Source organism: Nelusetta ayraudi, unplaced genomic scaffold, assembly GCF_046127955.1.
Source record: "Nelusetta ayraudi isolate G7.1 ecotype Tasmania unplaced genomic scaffold, CSIRO-AGI_Nayr_v1 ptg000019l, whole genome shotgun sequence".
NCBI classification, from domain to species: domain Eukaryota; kingdom Metazoa; phylum Chordata; class Actinopteri; order Tetraodontiformes; family Monacanthidae; genus Nelusetta; species Nelusetta ayraudi.
In genome coordinates this window covers 6937445-6960000 of record NW_027466069.1, presented here as the reverse complement: position 1 = coordinate 6960000, position 22556 = coordinate 6937445, and the positions used below count along the sequence as shown (strand labels likewise).

At 48.5% G+C, this 22556-nt stretch overlaps 3 protein-coding genes across 4 annotated transcripts in view; all 3 read right to left on the bottom strand.

The window, feature by feature from the left end:
• The window catches only part of sdcbp2 (syndecan binding protein (syntenin) 2), a 12773-nt gene extending 4814 nt beyond the window's left edge, over nucleotides 1-7959 (bottom strand). Inside the window, exons 1-4 of one of the 2 annotated variants that reach the window (XM_076026692.1) lie at nucleotides 7791-7959; nucleotides 3883-3934; nucleotides 2753-2849; nucleotides 228-328 (exon numbers count right to left, since the gene is read on the bottom strand). In XM_076026692.1, the coding sequence (XP_075882807.1) occupies nucleotides 228-328; nucleotides 2753-2849; nucleotides 3883-3933 (249 nt within the window). In that variant the 5' untranslated portion in view covers nucleotide 3934; nucleotides 7791-7959. Of the gene's footprint in view, nucleotides 1-227; nucleotides 329-2752; nucleotides 2850-3882; nucleotides 3935-4641; nucleotides 4666-7790 lie in introns of those variants that run through there. The other variant, XM_076026693.1, reaches the window with a different exon arrangement.
• A 1730-nt stretch (nucleotides 7960-9689) lies between these two features.
• On the bottom strand, nucleotides 9690-15362 carry fkbp1ab (FKBP prolyl isomerase 1Ab). Its single transcript, XM_076026690.1, has 5 exons — nucleotides 15189-15362; nucleotides 14992-15039; nucleotides 12591-12703; nucleotides 12204-12387; nucleotides 9690-11195 (listed from the first exon to the last, which is right to left on the bottom strand). Exons 1-4 carry the CDS (start codon nucleotides 15223-15225, stop codon nucleotides 12259-12261), a joined length of 327 nt encoding a protein of 108 aa, XP_075882805.1. The 5' UTR covers nucleotides 15226-15362; the 3' UTR covers nucleotides 9690-11195; nucleotides 12204-12258.
• Nucleotides 15363-16570: 1208 nt separating this feature from the next.
• Nucleotides 16571-21553, bottom strand: nsfl1c (NSFL1 (p97) cofactor (p47)). The gene is made up of 10 exons (XM_076026689.1): nucleotides 21385-21553; nucleotides 20515-20615; nucleotides 20295-20372; nucleotides 19512-19677; nucleotides 19321-19416; nucleotides 18650-18759; nucleotides 18414-18551; nucleotides 17608-17778; nucleotides 17364-17522; nucleotides 16571-16781 (listed from the first exon to the last, which is right to left on the bottom strand). Exons 1-10 carry the CDS (start codon nucleotides 21484-21486, stop codon nucleotides 16766-16768), a joined length of 1137 nt encoding a protein of 378 aa, XP_075882804.1. The 5' UTR covers nucleotides 21487-21553; the 3' UTR covers nucleotides 16571-16765.
• Nucleotides 21554-22556: the final 1003 nt, after the last annotated feature.

Here is a 22556-nt window from a genome sequence, read left to right as displayed (position 1 = left end):
GCATTATGGGTAATGTAGGAAGAAGGTCTGGGTGCATTAGAGACCAAGTGGACGTCCCCTCACTGCTTCCATACACTGTTGTTTGCATCTGCAGACTCTCTCTCTCTCTCTCTCTCTCTCTCTTACACACACACACACACACACACACACACACACACACACACACACACACACACACACACACACACACACACACACACACACACACACACACACACTGTACTCACGCTGTCGGCCACCGGCACCAGGGCCAGGTTCCTCTGGACTTCGTCGCTGTTGAGGGCCAGGCCCATGTAGTCTCCCAGCTCCTCCAGGTTGGGGTAGAGGGCTGGAACACAGGGGAGGAGGAGGCCGTGTGGGAGGTGAGAGAGAGAGAGAGAGAGAGAGAGAGAGAGAGTGAGAGAGCGTCGCCATGGAGAGAGGGCGAGCAAACATTGCATAATTTGCACACGTGATGTGAAAACTCGTCCGGCTTTTCATTCCTGTCTTCCTGGAGTTCTGGGACCAAACACGAGTGGGGATAAAGCCGCAACGTTCCGCAGCAGGCGGACGGCAGGTCTAACTAACTCTGAGTAGGGGGTGGGGGGGTCAGGAATGTGGGCTTGTTAGGAGTCTACAATGCGCCTGGAAAATACTTGGGAAGATCAGCGATTGCCGCGTGCTGGCGAGGCTGATTGCCACCATGTGTTTGTTTCCCACTTTAGAGCAGTAAAGAGACAAAAGGCGCGACGAGAAAAGCGGCCGTGCGGTTATGAGCGCAGTGCGAGTCGGGACGGGCGGTTCACATCTCAGCCCCACTGAGGAAGTCGTGTTTAATCAGCCTCACGAGGCAGAACTGCGATCTGAGTTCTCACACATCCGTCTTGAAAAGAACCGATTCCAGCAGGCCAGTTGAGTTCTCCACACCGGTTTTTCTGAACTGATTCTGCACGATTGTGTCAGTAAATGTAGCACTTTTGAAAAAGATTCTCTCTGGCATGTCAGCAGAGTGTCTCAATGTTTTGTTGCACCAGAGGCTCAACACCCCTAATGAATGTGCCTGTTCAAGCCGCAGCCTTGGGTGTTGCTCCTCCTTGCAGTTCAAACACTGTACGTTACCGTGATGGACCGCGTTTCCCATCGTGCTGCAAAGTAGCTCACATTTGCTATTTTGCGCCCCAGCGTGCGACTGTGGCTCGACGTCGCCGACTTTGTGCAGGAGTTCGGGTGGTTTTAATTTGTGCCAACCTCGGTTTCAAATCATCGGCGAGGCGATAAGTCAAGTCGGAGGATCGCTACTCAGGTTGCACAATGAGCCAGGTAATGATCGGGTTCAGGTAGAGGCAAGTCTATAGTCACCGCACACACACACACACACACAGACTGGTAGAGGACCGAGTCTCAGCGGCAGGCAGCTCATGGCACAGTAATTAAAGGAGTAAGCTCACAAGTCTATGAAATGATTTTTCTTTTTATTAGACTCATCATGACTCCTACACCGAGATCTGCGGTAGAGGATTAGGGCCACAAGAAGAGAAAAAAAACTGAGATATCTTTTTTTTTTTTTTTCAAGTTTCCAATTCAAGAATAAAGTTTACATTTCGAGATTAAAGTCAAAATTGCATGAATAAAATGGAAATTTTGCAATTTTTCTTCTTTTTTTAACGTCAACTTTATTCACGAAATGTCAACTTTATTTATGAAATTTCGTCTTTTTGTACGTCGACTTTTTTTCATGGAAATTCTGACTTTATTTTCAAAATTTCAACGTAAAACTTGAAATGAAAACTTAAATAATAACCTCCTTTCTGTAATATTTCTTTCCCTTGTTGTAGCCCTAATCCTCTTTCGTGGAGATCTCTTAAAATGACTTTCTTTCTTCTTTTTTTTTACAAGAAACCCAAAACATCTTCAAGAGCCAATTACATTGAATCTCTCCTAACCTCCATTCCAAATGTCTGTCCTGAGCTGCAGACTTTGCTAAACTCCAAGGGATGTTTTCAAAGGGAGTGAAAAAAAGGACATGGATGTGTGTGGAACTAGCTGGCCTGATACAACCAAGCCAATCAGGATGTTAAAGCCGCTGTCAACGTGTTCTGATAACTTGAACACTGAGTCCTGAGCCAGTCCAGGCTGTGTGGTCCAGAGCTGATGGCCAGCAGGTCGTCTGCTGATCAGGAATGCAAAGACTGACTCTGCCTCCTCCCTTTTCAAGCCTCCACCTCCTCTTCCACCTCCTCCTCCTCCTCCTATCATCTGTCCCAGCACGGCTACCAGAGCCCGTCTCCATGGCGACTCCCAGTGAGCTGCGCCGAGGTGAAAACAAAAGAGCAGAGAAGCCCAGAGGAGCGGAGTGGCGTCCAAACAGGGCCGGGAGGACGAGGACGAGTGGGAGGAGGGAGGAGGAGAAGAAGAAGAAGAAGGAGGCGAGAGAGGAGAGCAGGAATCTCTGGGGGAGGCGAGGACGCCTCCTCTCTGCACCTGCTCCTCCAAACTGCTTCAGCTTAACATGGAGTCGGTGCTCACAGGGAGACAAACAGGCAGGGAGTGAGTGGTCGGAGGCAGGATGAAGTCTCCCTTCATCCTCCACTGCCTGCCTCCCTCCACTGCCACCACACACACACACACACACACACACACACACACACACACACACACACACACACACACACACACACACACACACACACACACACACACACACAGGCTAGGGGAGACAGGAGGCTTCTGATTGGCTCCCGAGACCAAAGTTTCCCCACAACAAGAAACTCACTTGATGAAGGCATCCCAGCGGTGGCCAGCGGGGGCTGGTAGGTTCCCTCGGCGATGGCCGGCATCCCAGCGGTGGTCTGGGCAAACTGGGCCTGGGCCTGGAGAGGAAGCGCACACGCACACACAAGTCAGCACCGGGGCGAAGCTGAAGACTGTCAGCTGGGATCTACGCTACAGAACCATGAGCAGAAAGCCATCAGACACAAAGTGAAACAGAAACCGGCAGCCGCGTTATTTCGCTTCCTGCGCAGCAAAATTCAAAGAGTTTTGAGTTTCAATTTCAAGTGTTTGTGCAAATATGAAAGCAGCCGAAAGGTCTCTCGGCTCTGTGCCGTTTGTATGCGTGCATTTTTGGTTTCATGAGTGATGCAATACTGTCTGCTTCACGCTGTCGGAGGTGCATCAGTAGCTGCGTGCCCATGACCCCTGGAATTGCACAAAACCGAAATATCGCAATAAAAGTAAACGAACAAAAGCAAACGTAATTCTCGTAAAATCTCGTAAACTGAGCAAGATTGATATAAGATTTCTGATAAAATCTTGCAGGACCAGGTTTTACGAGAACTACAGCTCATGAGCTTCGCACCATTCCATGGAAACACCTTGCAAACCCCAATTGCAGTTTGTCGAAATTTTGGAAATATCGCTTTCATTTTGGCGATAAAACTCTAATGGCAACGCAACCAGTGCTGCTGCAGACACCAGGCGGCGAGGCTACTGCTCGCTTGAGCTGCTGGGTTTTTTTTTCGGCCCCCGGTGAGGAGCAGCGGAGGGGAGTGAGAACCGCAGTCCGCCACTCAGCGCGTCACTCTCTGCACTCTGCTCGTCCGCACAGGACGAGCGACACAGGTGCTTGAAACGAGGCTGACGCTCGAGCGAGATTTTTTTAAAATCTGACAGCTGGAAACCTTGTGGTTTCCTGGTTTCCTCCCGCTGCCCTGCTGACATACTGTCGCGCCGCCACAGTTTGTTTTATATTCCAACGCCGCTGCGGCTGACAGACTCACATTTTCTCGTTCGCCTCTCGCCGACGATCGATCGGCGCAAAGTACGCAGGAAGAGGGAGGGCGGGAGGAAGGAAGGAAGCAGGGAGATAGTGACGCCCCGCCCCCGACCCCGCTGTGCTCTTACCTTCATGACTTTGTCGACCTTGAGGTCCTCCAGTGATGGATACAGAGACATCCTGAGGAGAGAAGACAGGCGGCAGTGAGTGGACGACCTTGCAAGGAAAACAAAACAGGCAGATCGGCCTCGCAGCCCATTAGCCTCATATTACCCCGTCAGCCATTATCACCGCACAACACCATTAATCCATTAAGCTACAGTCGACGTTCGGGGCTCGGCTAAACGCTCCGGCGTGACATCAAACAGAACTCTGTTGGAAGTTTCCACTAAAGAAAGTTCTAGAAACATCAGAAAAAAGCCTCTTAACTCTGTTAAACAGGACTCGGGTGCTTGTCTCTCCTGAAGGAATTGCAGGTGCTGTCGGTCAAGATCACGCCTCAAGGTTTCAGTGCAGAACAAGAACCGAGGCTCTGAGATTCACTCTTCAGGATTCCTCTGCTGCGTCACCTCAACCTGTTCCGTCCGCGTCACCTCTGAAAGCAATCACGCCGTTTTGATTCTTGCCACGCAGTTTCACCTGGACTCGTGATGGCCATCATGTGACCATACATCACATGCTTCACTGCATAAAACTGAGCCTTGTGTATGATTAGCTGCAGCCCGTCGCGGTTGCAGAGCTGTAAAAGCTGCCGGCTGGTCAGAACGACCTGCGGCCTTCTCCTCCCTTCAACCCCACTGTCCTCCAACTGGTCTCCACCTGGTCTCCACAGAACCTGCTCACTCTCACAGTCTCCTTCTCCTCTGTTTAGAGTTCATAGGCAATACCTTTAAAAGAACAACGGCCCAAAAATGAGAATCCAGATTCCATAAACCATCAGAGAAAAAGATTCTGTGAAAGGATTCTTCTAGTTCTGGATTCTTCTGGTGCCAGCAGCCACCTGTCTTCCTTCTCCCCGCCTTCTATGCTAAGGTGGCCGCTTCCACATAACCAGAACTTTTCTTCTCATGAGATACTTGACCAACACAGGGTATATTTATGCTGATAGTGCCTGGAATCCTTGCCTTTATCTGCGTCTTTAGTCTCTCTGACCACCAGTCACCCACTAGGAGCAACTCCACCAATCACTTCACTGCAACCTGCTGGATGTTGTATATAAGAATAACAATAATACATGTGGCTAATTCGCTCTCCTGTTTTCTGGTTCCTACCCAAGATGCAGAGGGGGGGGGGGGGGGGGGGCATTCGAGGTTATGGCAAAACCATTCAAGTGAAAGGTGCGAAGTCTCTTCAGAAGACACAAAGTCCAGAAAGAGAAGCGACAACACGAGGCCGAAGCAGCCTTTCGTAAAGTCCCCGCTCATCTGAGACTAAATAGACTAGTTCAGATCATTGCACAACTAAAAGAGCACAGTTGCGACAATTGTTACTGGAGAAGCAAAGCGGAGGAGTCGCGAGGCAGTGGCAGGAGAAGTGACGCCGGCCAGCGGTTTGGTAACGGTGGTCATCGGAAACAGTGAGCGCAGCGGCGGGAGGAAATGAAAGCTGGGAGAGCAGTCATCTGACGGTGATTATGCACCGTGCAGCAGAACAGGCCGGGACACGCCGTGACATAACGACTTCCCACAAACACAAGCGTGTCCCCACGTACGAGCGCAGGGACGTCACACGGGCTCTGCTATGCGGCAATAATACATTTAAAATGGTTTGTTGACCTTTGACAGGATACTCCTCTCTTCCCGCAGAGCCACGCCCTAACCCTCGGCTTTTTTAAAACATACCCCGACTCCCACACGCACGTCGACATGACTGGATTCTGTGCCCCGACAGCCCCAAAATAAACCTGCTTGAGCTGGAAAAGTCTGTAAATATCCCTGCAAGGGACTCAAGGGCCGAACCGCCCAGCTGCTCGTTCGCCCCCCCCCCAAAAAAAACTGCCACTGAAAGTCACCAAACTGAACATTTGTCTTTCTAGTCATGAATGTGCCAAAAACCAAACAAGACATTACACAAGCATTTCTCTAAACCGTATTTGACGCGTCACAATCACAAGGCACACAAGGGGGGAAAAAAGAGCGAAAAAGGAAACAACACAGGAGAACTAGATTACAGTCCATAAACATTGTAATCAAGTCACTTAAAGATATTACGGACACAAACAAGCATTACAGAATCAAAGCAGCAGGAGCTACTTCCTGGTTCCCAGGACTGCTGGAGGAATTACACGCTCTGCAGGACCGATCCTTGTATCTGGAACCTTTTTATGTTCTTCCGACTAATAGGCACAGACCTAAACCACCACTTGTGGGAACAAGGCGACGTACATGACCAGAAAATTAGTTAGCCGATGTTCCATTCTTCTGTAATAACCACAATACAGCTCTACATCCTCGGTGGGACAAAGATAAGATATTTATGCTACTTCCTGGAAGCGTCAAGAGAGAAAATCTTGCCGTTCTAAAAGTATTTCTGTTTACACGCTCTACCACCAAGTTCACACTCATGTCTTAGGAACCGCGTGTCATAATTCACGGTCAAAACTTTGGCTCGAGTCATCAAAAGTTGCCAAGTTTGCTCAAAGCAAACAGAGACATTGGACGACAACGACATGAGTGCGACTTCTCTCTACGCAGCTACTCCAGCTCAACACTCCATTCTCTCAGTCCCGGTCCTTGCTAAAAACAAGAGTATCATTGTTTGCCGACACAGAGGGCCATTTTAATGCCGGCCACTGTTTACTTTTCAGCCGTGTCTGTTTGCCCTCTTTTATATTCCTCCCTCCTTCTGACTTGTTGGAAGGCATTTTAGGTCAAATAAACAAGGAAAATATGACTCACACCTACTACTGAAGTGCAGAATGGGTGCAATTCTTTGAATTGTGGTATTAAATAATAATAAAAAAAAGTGCACATATTAATACACACATCCAAACTTCTCCATCTTTGCCCTATTCAGAGCGGATTTCAATCTGTAGAACCCAGAATCAGGGTGGTTTTGCTGAAGAACATATTCTCCAAACTGGAATGCAGGGTTGAAAAGTGACAACTTTGTGACTCGTAAATGCAAGCAACAATGACGAGGCTTCTCGCCATGCTAATGCTACTTAAAAATCAAAAGTGCAGCAAGTAAAGCAGAGGGGGTTCTGCTGGGGAAGTGGAATTTGAAGGGGGAAAAAGAGAGGAGGTGTTGGTGGTGGTGGTGGCTTTAGGGAGCCTGAACAAATCGGCTGTTTTTATACCCAAGAATGTCTCTTCTTGGCAGCTGGTCCCGGGCTATTGACACGGCTGGGAAACAAGAGGCAGGGGGAGTGACAGAGGATCAGTCCTGCCCGGAACCGACCCACACCCTCCATACTGGGGCCGCTTTACTGGGCCACCTTGTGTTATACAGGGGTTCTTAACGGGGGTAATAACCTGAGCACCTTCCGTAAACAGGCGCCGCCGAGCTTCTGCCGTGACGACTGTTGTTATCGTAAACGGCCGGGCGCTCACTTTACGTTAGGATACGCTGGCACAACACACAACAGCTTGTATACACATATTTTTATGTATAAAAAAATTCTATATAACCCAGTCTTGAACTTTAACGCGCATTTATGGGTGGCAGGCACACCGTTAGCGGTTCCACGACACAATGTAGCCAAAGTGTTATTTAACTGCAGCGGCGATTCGCAATATGCTAATAATCTTTTAGGAGTAGAATTACATTTTTTACAGCTTTAGATGTAATGCAGAGAATCACATGCGATAGACTGCAGACATTGTAAGTATTTTTTATTTATTTATTATTCATTTATTGAAGCTAGCCGATCCTTATCGGACCTCAATTCTACTGATATATGGTCTTGACGGACGGCAGGGGAAGCGACATGCTAGCCGCGGCGCTAGCTCGGTAAGGTAGACGGAACCTGGCTGTTCGGCTAACGGTTCCAGGCTCCACGACACTGCTGGCGGTTCGGTCGTGGACGTGGACTCACCTGAAATTCCTCTGTTACGACCCGGGTGAAACAAAAAAATATCCTGTGGGACGATTGAGAGCCGTGGGACAGCTGCGAAGCGAGTGGCTTTTGTGTTCCTGTTTCTTGGCTTGGGTTCGCCGAGGCAGCGCTGCGCTGGAGGGGATTTCTGGAAAGTGATGTCACCGCTGGCTTCCTGCTCCTCGCGAGGAGGAACCACGTCAATCAGCGACGACGACGCCCCGTTATTGGTCACATGATTGTTTTTCTTCCTCTTTATTTTGATTTAAAAAAAAAAAAAAAAAAAAAAAAAAAAACTGGAGGTTTTCTTTTGTCATGATCGCAATAATCGCCACTGTTGTCGTCCTGGCCCACTTCAAACATTTGAAACAATTTGTTCAAAGTACATTGCTTCAAATTATTTTTGGTGCGGATTAATAATAAAGTCTTTCCACAAACATGTTTTGTTTCTTTATGTTCTTCTAATTTGGGTTTCTTTGAAGGCATTTGACCTTTTCAATATTATTTACTTTTGTGAAAGACCTCCAGCCGTTTCATTAATGACAATGATAACGCGTGTTTGCCAATGCACCGATTCCTTATTTGTTTTCAACTCAAACAACAAAATTGAAATCAACTGTTTTGATTCGAAAGATAGATGCATGGTCGCTACATTCAAGAGTAACAGGTCATCATTAAGGCTGCGCTGAACGCAACAGATAAAAACATTTTTTGAGTAAAATGCGTCAAATTTATGACACAAATGTCATCACGCATTTGAATTTATAGCCCATCACACTTTGTAAGTTGGTTGTCAATGGAACGCCAACACAGCCAACATCACAATCAACTGTCACTGAACGTTCTATGTCACCTGTGCATCTTGATTTCTGAGCCAAAAATGCGTCAGCCTGTGAAAGCGGTTCTGCGCAGTCTTTGTGAAGCTTTTGTCAGTCTGAGGGAAATAACCCTTATGATGTCATTAGGCAGTCTGGGAAATGTGAGACGAGAGGAGGAGTTGAGGGGTGTGATGGAAGTGTCAACAAACTGATGGTCTGGGTGCATACTTTTATTTTTCTATTGAGAAAGGAAGAAGAAAGGAATGAAAACTGATACCAGAGGTGAAAAGTGTTTGGGTGTGCGTTCTTCTTGTCGTGGACACACACTTATGTAACTGCAGCACAAACAGAAGGAGCAGATGGCTGCAAATCCTGCATCCTGAGAGGGGGGTACGTCAGCGTAGCCACGAGCAGCGGATCACATCCAAGTCAAACGAGCAGCAGCTTAACAAGCTGCTGAACACTACAAAAAAAAAAAGGCCTCTGTGTGAGAAAAAGCCTTATAACCTGCTGTCACATAAAAGTATAAGTGTGTCGAGACGGAAGTCATTCAGCTGTGGTTTACTGAGGGAACCAAGGAGGCGTCTGGCCTAAAGCTCCTCACCCTGACGGAGAGCATTTAACCCTGTTAGCTCAGGAGCACTTCATTTAATTAAATGGCTTATCTACGGGTTAACGCAAAGGTGTCATGTCGTCAGGCAGAAATCTGAATATTACGGTTTAATGAGCATCCACATACATCTATCTCTCCACTCGCTCATTTCCCGACGGCCTGCAGTGGCTTCTTTGCCTAAGTGCAGCTTGTAGATGCTGTTTGTCTTTAGAGGACATGAGTATCAGCTTCTGACTGAAACCAAATCGGAGCTTTCAAAGACAGACGGGACTTCGAGTGCGAAATCTCGGCAACCCAGTTGCATTATTTGCAAGTTTTGCATCACCCAGTAAGTCATCTACAAACGAGCCGAAAGCTCAGCCATGAGGCAAAAACAAACACACAGACACACTCGTCATCCAACACATTGTCGCACAATCCCCCCCAACTCATTCTCACGGCACACAGTGACGACACAGGGACCACAACTCTGGAGAGCACTTCTTTTTTATTTATCCTTTTAAATACGTCATCATTGGTTTAGCCTGCATACAGTAACGTATCAGCGAATAACTACACAGTACAGGGGTGGAGCGCCGTCACGCCGCCGGCAGCTCGACCGACATGTGACACCAGCCGCCCTCGGCTCGGCTCGGCTCGGCTCGCTCCTTCATTTCGACTCCGTTTAAAAGTGTTTGTTTAGATAGAAAAGCAGCTCGGGCACCGGCGAGTCAGCAGGGTTTGATCGAGCACAGATCGCCGAGCGCAGCGGGGCCCTCGATTCGCGCGCCGGCCAAAAAAGACGGCAAGAAGAAGAAGGAGAAGAAGAAGGAGAAGAAGAAGATGGAGAAGACGGTCTAGCAAACTAAATGTACACAAGCTTAGTTCACTCTCGGAGACAGGAAGTGGGCTTCCGGGGGGGGGGGGGGGGGGGAGACACCACTGGTTTGTTATGTTGGACAACATAAGTTGAGCTGAGGTCACAATTTGACTGGCTCCTCTCTCTGAGTTTCAAGCATATCTTTGCATTGAACATAAGACAAAAAAATAAATGCGATCCATTTGATGTGCACTGGTGTACTTCCTGTGGTGACACCGCCTGGATTGTGTATGGCTTTAAATGGCCTCTAAAGACTCGACAAGATGACAAAAAAATGCACAACTTTTTTTTTCCTTCCTTTTTTTTGTCTTTAAAATCAGGCTTTCCATCGGGGTGCGGGCATGCAGACAGGAAACCGGGCGTCCGGTGAGGATTCTTAGGCACGCGTTAGGACTATGTACAACTGTGATTGGTTCTCCTTCCAGCCAATGACCTCTCTGGAGCTCACTGGCGGTGAACAAGCGGACTGAAGAAGCAAATCAAGTGTTTGCTCAATAATAGTAATAACAACAATGAGGCGCACAGTGAAGTCACGTCCGTGTTGCAGCAGTGCGCAACAGTCAACAGCTGCAAAATTTAAACAAGTCAAAATCCGAACAGAAATGTTCTTTTCTCTCGTTTTTTTGAAAATCTGGAGAGAGATACAAGTGTGTGCTTTTCATTTTCTTTCATCATATAACAAGCATATAACAAGCACGCTTTGATCACGGCTATGCTAGTGGTTCGTTGGCTTTTCTTTGAAATGTTGTTTTGTACTTTCTCAGCGTAACCATGCACAACCGACACAAATAAAAACAGGAAAAAATCAAAAAAAAAAAAAAAAAAAAATCAACAGATCCGAGACTAAGAAGATGGAGGTTTAGAAGGTGATGGCTCATAAGTAGGAGGGAAGAATAGGATGGAAAATAATAATAATAATAATAATAATAATATATATATATATATATTTATAGGCATGTATGTATATATTTAGATATATAAGTAAATCACTCAGTCACAGAGACAAAACTAACACAAACTGTCGTTGTTGGATGAAAGGAAGTAGTGGAACTGTAGACTCAAGCCAAGTGCACACTCTCCTCACTTCTCTCCAGGTCACCCAGGCAGGAAGTCACCTGTGGAGGGACAGGTAACGCATCACATCGCTGACTCTTGTGGCCGCACGACAGCGAAAACTGGACATATAATAATGACGACAAGGAGAAGAATGAGCAATAAATCAGTATGAAGTGTTCAGAGCAGGCAGTGAATGCTGATTGGTTGACTGAGCCACTCCCCTAATACTTCCCCTGGGTCCTTTACCACAACGAGGCGAGGAAAAAAAATGACACAACAGGATTCGTTTCTGGCTCTTTTCAGCCAAAACCAACAAAAGAACTCGACGTGCACAAGTGTTTTTTGCGACGCCATTAGCACGTTAGCCGGTAACTACTGATGAGTGATGAAGCTGCACTCAAGGAAGTCTGTCCTTGTTCAGGTGTCCAATCACGAACGACCTTGGGCACCACGCTTTTAAATTGAATCGATTTGAATTTATTCTTCAAAACGTCAGAGTTTTTCCAGCAGCAGTCCACTAGTAGAGCATGTGAAGGAGCAGCTGACCTTCGATCAGAGCTGCCATTCAATGCGCTCAATGTTTTTTTTCCAAGATCTTTTTTAAAAGAGAAAATTCTAAATTTCAGCTTTCAATTAACAATCGTTTGATCGCTGCATTGCTGTGAGTGTTGGTTGTGTTTCTATAAAATGTCAGGCAGAAAACCTTTTATTTTTTTGCTCAGATGAAATTGTGAAAGTGTCGAATTTTTCATCAAGCGATTTGGAGCCAATGAACGGACGTGATGACTGTGTGAAGGAGCAGCACAAGACGGACGGAGCATCTCAGGAACTACTGTCCGTTGGCCAAGTCGTAACTATTCCAGTAGACCAGCTGGCATCAGCCAATAAGAACAATGCTCCTCAATGTCTTGAGAGGGAATTTTGTCCAATTAGTCTTCAAAATGCACATCAAAAGGTTTGAAGGAAACTGGGCTGTGATCATTTTGACAATTTGACGACGGACCTGCAACAACTGGCAACCCGTCTCCCTGTGGGAAGTGGGAAGTTTTTTTGTTTTTTTTACTCACACAAACTAAAAAAAAATTAAAAAATTAAAAAAAAGAATCAGGCTGCAGGCACGTTTCATTCCAGGCCCAACAGCTCCACGTCGAAGATGAGGGTGGCGTCGGGCGGGATGATGCCTGGGTGGCCTTTGGATCCGTAGGCGAAGTCGGAGGAGCAGGTCAGCTTGGCCCTCTGGCCGACGCTCATCTGCAGGGACAGAGACGCAGCAATGGTGTCTGACGCAGCCTTTCAAATCAGGCATTTTTCGACGACAATCATTATTTTGAGGTGATTCCTGTTGATTTTTTTTTTTTTATGTTTAGACTTCCCCTTCCAAATACAAACAGACCCCCAAAAAAAGGGCCGGCTCATGCTGCGTCTGTCCGGGAGGTTTGAGAAGCTCCGCCTACCTGCACGATGCCCTCCTCCCAGCCGCGGATCACCTCCTGCTTGCCGATCTTGAAGCGGAATGGTTTGCCCCTGTCGCGAGACGAGTCGAACTTGTGGCCGTCGACCAGCGAGCCTGTCGGATAGGATCAGATTGGATGAGACGGATTCCTTACTCATCTCCAGGGCAAAATTCACAAGAATTCACGAGAGAGAGACGGACACAGAGTCAGAGGAGGAGAGCTGTGTGTGTGTGTGTGTGTGTGTGTGTGTGTGTGTGTGTGTGTGTGTCAAGTCATCTTCAACAATGATAAATAATAATAATGATGATACTTTCTTTAGAAATATGCAAATTTATATGAATAAATTCCAAAATCTAGAATATCCACAATCTGCAATAACTGAAAAATGAACAGACAGATAAATATAATACAAATTCAAAAGTATTCACTAGATCAAGATTGGAGCAGTACAGTGATATTATTTATGATGTTTTTTCTGTTTTTTGTTTTTTTTTAGGTCCGACTGCTGACGGCGTGAGTTTGTCCTTTAGAAGGAGCTCCGCGTCTCTCAACCCTGGCCGTCTCTGTTTAAAGGGGCCTGAGCGATGACGGAACGTCCTGTTTCATGTGGCATTTCCAGGCTGGCAGGAAGTGAGGACGCCCACAGAGGAAATCCTGTTGTTTGTTATTTTGCTAAAAATCGAAGGAAAGTGGAAAAAAAGAAAAGAAAAGAGAGAGAGAGAGCAGCAGCTCTGGTGCCTGCACAGACTTCAGACGGAGACGCGGCCCTCCTCCATCTTACGTAACGTCGGCGGCTTGTGTTACGGGGTGAGTTACATCCGTCGCACCAGGCGGGAGACGGAGAACAGGTGCAGGCAAGCACACTCGGAATCCTCCGGTAACCCACTGACGCTGCACGGATCACTTTGCGTTTCCACACACCGCTCCACCTTTTAATCTACCTCTCACTTTAGCCTCTTTGCACGTACACTTTACAGTATTAGTGTACTGTGTTACGGTAAGAACTAGATTTTTTTTTAGTTGTCAGACTCCTCCCACTGGCATTGCTTCACATAATTTGCTGTTCTTTTCTCAGCTGTGCACGTTCAAGCCCCCGTTAGCGCTGCTAACTCGGCTAATCCTGTGGACGGTGATTGAACCAAACACTCTTTTGCATCCAAATACCTGTGAGATTAGCACTAGAACAGAACAATAAAGTTTTTTTTTACTAGCGAGAATAAGGAAATCTTACCATTAGACACAGCGCCCCCGATTGGCCACCTACAGGACTAAATAACTTTGGTTGCCTGCCCGCCACCTGGCCAAGTCCAGTGCTCGGCCTCCAACAGTGTAGCAGTGCTGGGGTTTGGACTTGGTCTTGACACTCTTTGGTTCTTGGGCATCACTTAGTTTTCGAGGGGATGAATTAAAAAAACAAAAAAAAAAACAGGCAAGCTAGACCTGGTGCTAGTACGCCATCTTGTACAAAACCACTCATACCAAAACCAAAACTGTATTTATTTACAGTTTACTGAAAATGAAGTCAAACGTAAATTAAGCCATCGGCCTAATAATGGACACACATATGATGGGAGTAATAATAATAATAGTAATAATAGTAATAATGAAAGCTGGGAATATGCTGCCGACGGCCAGACAGTTTAATCCGCTCAATGCCGCCAACCCAACCCCCCCCCCCCCTTAAATTCCCAACAAAGACAGAAAAGCGGTGGAAATGAGACGGGATTTAAAAGCCCCGCTGTCTGTCTGTCTGAGCTGCAGTCTGTCTGCCTCCCTCACCCCCTCCCTCCACCTGGGGGCTCTGAAATGAGGACAAACTGCGCACCGAGGAAGCAGCACAGCGGGACCAGCCGCCATCCGAAGGGGGGGAAAAAACAAAACGCATGAGGGGGCGCTGAATGGGTTAAAGACTGACTGACTGAATGGCTGGCTGGTTGACTCACTGACAGTGCTGCCTGGCTGTCTGCCCTACTGAGAGGGGGAGAAGGAGAAATCACTGCCCGGGCTGGAAAGCTTGCAGGGCCCGTGGAACATTTTCTTTTTTCTTTTTTTTTTAGGGGAGGGGTGGCGCTGCGCAGCCTGCGCAACGCCAAAAAAAAAAAAAAAAAAAGAAAGAAAGAAAAGAAAGGAAAGAAAAAAGAAAAGTGGCGCTAGTGGCGCGAACAATGCGGGCTGCAACTGGAGAAATGCGTCGCTATTTGCAGCAAAAACAGCAGCAGCTGGCCGACCGGCTGGCTGGCTGACTGACACCATGCGGGGCTGCATCCCGCACGGACGGACGGACGGACGGGAGGACGGTTGGCGGCCTTCGGTGGAAAATGTGCGGAAGGAACGCGGGGTTTGGGTGGTGGTGGTGGTGGTGGTGGTGTGAGAAGAAGTAAGTTTGTGATTTGCAACTCACCGACATAATGCACCACGCACGTCTGTCCTTTTTTGGGGAAAGTCCTTCCTGCGGAGGGAAACCGAACAGGAGCTCGTTACCTCGGACTCGGACGAGCCGCACCGCAGTGTGTGTGTGTGTGTGTGTGTGTGTGTGTGTGTGTGTGTGTGTGTGTGTGTGTGTGTGTGTGTGTGTGATGGGTGGCTGCGGGTTCTCACCGTCGCCCGACGTGATGGTCTCGATCTCCACTCCCATGTCTGCAGCTGTCCCCCCGCAACCGGCAGCGCTCGTCCCGCAGTCCGTCCGACCGTCCGTCCGTCTGTCTGTCTGCTCCTCCGGCGAGTCTCCTGCCTGGCTGCCTCTCTCTCTCTCTCTCTCTCTCTCTCTCTCTCTCTCTCTCTCTGGCTTGGCTCGGCGCGCTGCGGGGAGTGGAGCCAGTGGCGGCTACTGCTCATGCGCAGCGTCTCTTCCGCTTCACGGCTCTTTCAAAAAAATAAGAAGTGGCCCACAAGAGCGCGACCCCTGGTGGTGACTTTTTCTTTATTTTCCTTTTTGGTGACTCCTTGAAGTGGTACAATCGCAATATTTTAAGCCCAGAAATGGGAAAGAAACGGGGGTTTCCGTGTCATGTGACCCACCGACTCCCTGTTGATTGATAAAAATATTTTTTCAGAAACACAACGCCGCCTTTTTTTTAAACGTTTTAGCACAATTTTTCATCATTTGGCCCAGTTGTTTCCACGTCATGTGACTGACTGGGTGACTTGACGACTTTCCGGTAGCTTCCGTGTCATGTGACCTAGTGACTGACGCGCCAAAACAGCCCACACATACTCAAGTGTAATAATAATAAAAATCTAATTTCAAGGGAAATTCTGTACTTCATCAGAAAAAGTGGTATAAATTGTTCATTGTACCGAATCCACCTACGTTCACCTCCAGGTTAGGGCTCTTATTTCAAAAACATCTCTGTGGTTGCCCACTACTGTGCGGTCAGCTGACACACATCAGAAATCATTTGTTCTCCAAGTCAGACCTCATGCAGGGTTTTCAGGTTACTGGGGCCGCTGCAGCTAAGGGAAGGTGGCACTCAGTATTTATTCAGACATGAGCTGAACCATCAGCAGGTTCATCTGCCTCCGTGCAAGTTGCTCTGGCCGCCTCCTACAGCAAACTCTCTTAACGGGAATACCAGCAGCGAGCGAGGCCAATACCCTGGGGGGGCAATTATACATCAGCGAGGAATAAAATGTTAACGGCACAAGGAGATGGAGTCCGGCTCCCATCCAGCGCGCTGTTAACACGCATTTAACAGACGAGGACCTCTGACAGTCGATGAAGAGTTCTGGTGGGGTCGTTATGACGAGGCCACAATATCGAGCAACACGGCAGAGCGTGCACCGCCTACAAAGTTAAGGAATAAACATAAGTTTATTATATACGTTTACAATTATAAGTTTAAAAGCAACAACGAAAACAAGCTGCACGCATCAGTTAATGAGCAGCAATATTTGAAACGCTCAGGGTTTGTCCCGCTCGCACTGCAGCTCTGTGCTGGAAGATGCCGTCATGATAACGGAAGAGACCACAGGACAGGACATTTCTTTATACATCAACCATAAAATGGATTTATTTAACCAGAGGTCCAAACAGATTTCTGTGTACTCCCAGGATGCATAGAGGATGTCGGGTGTGAAGTGGGGAGGGGTGGGGTCCCGCTTCCTCTACTACAAACCAGTGATGAGGAGCTACACACTTTTGTTTTAGTAGCGCCCAGTGTAACCGCTACACCGGATCAAAACTGGGACAAACTGGGAAGGAAAGAAAGGCAGTTTTAAAAAAATAACAACTCCATCTTCACAGGAACTGGAGGCGATGAAGTTCTGCAGGTGGACGAAGGAGCATAAGGCTACTTGTTCATCGTGGAGGGAGGGAGGGGCTGATGGTCCAACTGGAGGTTAATACAGGGGGTTAAAGTTGAGGGGAGGGTGGGGGAGTTAATGACGGACGGGGTTAATGATCGTCTCGGCACCCAAACTGCTGAAACCATCCACTGCAGCCAATAAAACAATCAAATCAACTTGATCAGAAGGCGTCTCGTCCAGCTGAGCTGACCCGGGGAGGGGGGGGGGGGGGCATAAGCAGAGTGTCATGAGAACCTTTAGAAATACAAAAAACCAAAAATAAATCAGAAATTACGAGTCCATACATAAGTCCATGATTCTTCCTCCCTAAAGAAGCAGCAGGGCTGCAGTTGCTCAGCCGCACCACCAGGGGGCAGCAGCAAGTGTGGTGTTGTGGCGGCGGTGGCGGTGGTAGTGAGGGGGTCATTTTTCACTTCTCCTTCTTTTTCCTCTTCCTCCTCCTCCACCCACCCTTCCTCGCCCGCTCACTTTAGCTGCTGGACGATGACGGCGTTGAGGAGGCCGGCCTGCTGCAGCGTGCTGCTCTCGTCCGTCAGCTCCTTGTTGGGGAAGGTCGTCATGAGGACGAACTCGCGCGCGGCCATGGCGGGCCGTGCCGCCACCACAAACTGCCGCAGGTCCGACACCCTGCGGGAGGAGGGAGGGTAGAGGGTGTCAGTTCGGCGAAGCGTGGCCAAGAAGACGAAGAGCGAGCGGCCGCCGGCGCCCTCACCTGTGGGTGTGGTTGAACTTCTGCACCAGCCGCCCGCCGTCGGCCAGTCGGATCTGGATGTTGGTGACGGGCTGGGAGGAGTCGAGGCCGACCGAGGCGCTGGCCTGGGCCTCGTTGGCGGCCTGGTCCTGCTGGGAGGTGGGCGGTGGCGAGGTCAGCTCGGGGGTGGCGCTGCAGAGAGGGAAGACGGAAGGAAGAGAGAGAGAGAAAAAAAAAGACATTGATCTGCTGTGACTTGTCGTAACAAGTCACATGACAAGAGGGCGGGGCTCGGTGATGTGCGGTTTAAGGTAGTCGGTTAAAAAGAAATAAAAAATAATGGTTCAAATTAACCAGTCTGACTGGTTTGGTCAGTCTGTTTTGAAGAGCAGCTGGTGGTTTCCTTTCTCAGTCGTCTGGAGCTGCTCAGATTTAAAAAAAAAAAAAAAAAAAAAAAAAACTGACACAGCAGACAAGACGTCTGTCCGGAAGGAGCCGCCAGACAACATTTAGCACTGGACAAACTTTCTGACTTTCACACTTGAGCAGGCAGTTCTGCTGCTGGTTTAACAAGGTAGCAGATCCGGGTTTCCAGGCACTGCTGAAGACCTGGATCAGGTCCTGCAGGGTTTCACCACAGCCGCTGAGTGCATCAACCTCAACACCAAAAACATTTCTTTGTGTACAAGTTGCTCCGTAGCTGAAAACATCATCCATGGGAGCTCTCCAACGGAATACAATAGAATGGAATGCCTTCATTTATGCCACATTGGGCAAATTTTGGGAAAGGAAGAACACGCAACCTGAAAACTGCTTGACGCTCTCACCTGCCCAGCTTCTGTCCTTCACCTCCAAAGGCCCTGAAGGCCATCCTGGGTTTGGCGAAGTCCTCGTCCCGGTGGTCCTCCATGTCCAGGTTGACCTGCCCTCCCCTGGACCTCTGCCTCAGCTCCAGGGGAATCTCACTGCACGGGAGGGAAGAGGACGAGAGGAGGGGTCACAGGGAGGTCACGCGCAGGGAGGACCTGTGACGTCACATGACCAGTCGAGGGAATCATCCCACCCTCTCCTGATGGCCTCCAGGAAGTTGGCGTTGCCCGGGTCGTTGTAGTTTCTCAGCTCGCCGTCATCCAGACTGAAGCCTGCTTTCCACAGCTTTAGCACCACGTGGACCTACACACACACACACACACAGCAGTTAAACATCTGCAGTTATTGGTGTTCAGGTCCGACATCCACTGAGGTTTTAACTGACGTTCTCTGTCCGAATGCAAAGTGCCGCTGCTATCAAATCGCCATCGCAGAAACGGATGCAGCAGCAGAAAGTGAGTTGCCTTGTTGTATTCTAGCAGCGCAGGGCAGCAGATAAGAAGCGACGCATCCTGTGTGCGAGTGTTCAGTGGAGGATTTGCATGTTTATGTGCTGAAACCTGGGAATCAGCGAGATAAACAGCATTTGTATGGGTGCAAGCCGATGGTCCAGACATCACATCTAAATGCTAATGCAGGAGGAGGCCGAGCGAGCGCATGTGTGCGTTTCGACTGCACCGCTTGGAAACAGCCTTCCGTTGCTGACGGTGATAAATTTGCCCTCAGTGTGATCACACGAAGGGAGCTGCACGAGCAGAAAGAGGTGACGCAGACCTCTTAGCTTTAGCGTCTGGTAACTGCATATTTTCCTCCCCAGTGTGAAGCAACTGAGAGGCCAAGACGTCGCCTACTGATGGTACTCACGTCCTGCTGGCTGTTGGCGCCCTGCCTCTCTCCGGCCACATACGCCGACTCCTCCTCTGTCGCCGCCCCTAACCTGTAGCCTCCGCCGATGAAGGGCTGAGTTCCAGGAAGAGACGGCGATAAGGAACACAAAACTCAAAGACGTCGCAGGAGAAGAGAGGACAGGAGGGTGGTTGGGTGTCTGGACGTACCCGGGATCTGCTGGGCTCTCCGGAGCCCTTCCCACTGCGTTCCAGGGCCACGGCTCCGTGCTCCTTGGCCCCCTTGAACAAATCCTCCACCACTTCGTTTGAGCTCTTCTTCTTCGGCGGCCCAACGATCTGCTGCCCGCTGCGCTCCGACCCCCCCGCGAAGAACCTGCCGAGGCAAAAAGCACAAGAGGCACAAGATGGATACACTTAGTTTTGAGTGAGATGAGCAGCTCCGAGGAAAGAGGAACTCGAGAAAAAAAAAAAAAAAAAAAAAGGATTCATAGGAGCAAAAACAACTGCTTGACTTTATAGAATCACCATCAGCTGATCGCCAATCGTTTACTATCAGCCAATCAGGACGAAGGGCTGGTGGAATGCATGTATGTGCTGCCACACCGAACTCGGACAATTAACTGTGAGCAATTCAAATGAAGTGAAGACCATCGGCGACACCCAACAGTGCTGAACCAGGAGGCTGCGGCTCTGCCAGCCGCAGCAGGAAACGTCGACTCTGCAGAAAACTCACAGCGGACGAAAAGGCAGAGAGCCACAATAGTTTGACGCATTCTGGAAGCGTCCACGCGGAGGTGCGGCATCGAGGCAGCAAAGAAGGTGTGAGGGAGGACGAGGACACACACACACACACACACACACACACACACACACACACACACACACACACACACACACACACACACACACACACACACACACACACACACACACACACGTGTGGTTTTATTTGTGGCAGCTTCATAGTTTAATAGCAGATAGTGAGCTCACCTTTGGCCTTCCTCTTCATCGCTGTCATCCTCGGCCTCCTGCATCAAATCCCTGAAGGACGTCACCCTGGGCTGAGCACTGATGATGAGGAGAAAATAGATCCATATATATATGATGAATTCACAAAATGTAAAGTCGAAGAGTTTGGCTTGTGAGACGCAGTTTGAGAGTCAGTGGCTGGACGAAGGCCAGTGATTTGGAGGTTTGGACCATGACCTACCTGGGCCCTGCAGACCTGGACACAGAGGAGCCTCCCTCTGGCTGAGGAAGCGTCACGATGTCGTCATCCGCTCCATCCTCAAAGAAACTAGCGAGGGCCAGCTGCCAATACAACGTCACGACACAATTTAGACGGCTTACGCAAGCGATTATCCTAACAGGTGCCAAACTTTTACGGGTTTTGTTGTCATGAGACAGCTAACCCGCGTACAGCAAGCTATCGTCGCCCTTTATGGCTCAGTAGACTTCCACCAATCGAAAAGCGAAAGTGACACTGCAGCTGTTCCTGTATGCTGTGTTGTAGCTTGATATTGTTCTGTTCATTCGAGACGTCGAGCTCGCTGGACCGAAAGGACACACCAGTTCTTCCACTAAACTTCTTTTGTAGCAGTCCACAACCGCAGTGACGCCATTTAATAAACTAACTGTAAATGTTCGACCAGCTGCCAACAGTGGGTACATAAAAATGCAAAACACACTCCAATACAACGAAATGAATTGGCCGGATAGGAGCACAGCTCGAGCTACATGCTAAAGCTAACTGAAGGGAACAACTGGAGTGAAGGGAAGACTAGCATTAGCAGAGGCTCCGCTAAATTTCACCCGGGTTTAAAATGAAGAAGAGGGTTAACTGATGCGGAAAACTGCGTGTTTTAACAAAAATCAACGTGCAACTGTTGTTTCGCCGGCGGCAGATTGCGGTGGGGCCATTGTCAAAGGGTGACTTGCACAAATTGCCGGCAACCCGGGCTAACGGTAGCCGGCGAGCTAACAACTCTTTGACACCTGCGCTCTCCCCGCACGATTTGTCCCCGGATTGGACGCCGACGTCTCCCTCGTAGCTTGATCGGGAGCCCCGTGAAACTCGCACCTGCAAATTCCAGCCGGAGGACTCCAGGAAGAACCGGGCCCTCTCCTCGTCCACATCAGTAACAGCTACGAACTCCCTCACAAACTCCTCTTGGTTCGCCATTTTGGTTTGCTCCTCGGTCAGGTCGTCCGTCTTCAATCCTGGGAAACAAGGCACGGCTCGATGGTTCCTAGGTGCTCCAAACGGGGACCAAATAAAGGAGACGAGTGAGGGGCAACAATAGAAAATAGACAAATTAGAATAACTAACTTTTTGGACTCCTTGCGGCTGAGCTGCAAGTTGCAGATGTCACGTCGAAGTTCCTCCTATTTTTGGTTCTCAGAAGATTAAAGTATGAAGAGCTGTAATTCGTGGTGCTTTGAAAGCAGGTTTTGCCCACAATAAAAGTAGTACCGTTTTTGGTGGGATTCAACAAAATTGAATAGGTCTAAAATTTAAAATGATCAGAATAATACAATAAATAACACTCCTAATTTAAATATTTTGGCTTTGAATGTGTTTTGAGAGTAAAAGTAAAACATATTCAACATACAGAAAGTCTCTGTATGTTGAAAAGAACACCTTAAACAACAACAACAACAACAACAACAAGACAATGGACCTTTAATTGCAGGAATTAAAGGTCCTTTGTCTTGCTTCATAGGTCAGATTGCAGTTTGGCCACTAGATGGCAATGCAGCTGCACTAAAACGTGCTCTGTTGAAGAAAGGCCCCGGTCGTTCAATGAGCGCGTTTGGCCCCGGGGGCGCCGCTGAGCCACATGATTGCGTAAGACTCACTTTGTGCAGCACACTTTCTTTAAGTGCCATCATATGTTTCATGGATAAATCTGGGCGGCCCGTTTTACCTCATCTGCGTTATATAACATGTTTACACACATTCAGGCTACACACACACACACACACTGGGTACATAATCAGATAAAAATGTAAATATTTACGTCACATTAGTGCTATTTTCAGGCATCAGTTTACAATCAGCGATAACTGGTCACAGATCAGTTGGTTGTGCAGCGCTGACATCAACGCTGCTCGCTAAGCCTCTTGTAGCATGTGCTGTTTGCTTTGATGCATGTGGAGCAAGAGGAACGCTGGGAAACAGCCTTTGATTGGAGAATCTGTTGGGTAAACGTGTGTTCTCAGGGAAGATGAGCAGACGGAGGGAATTTTCAA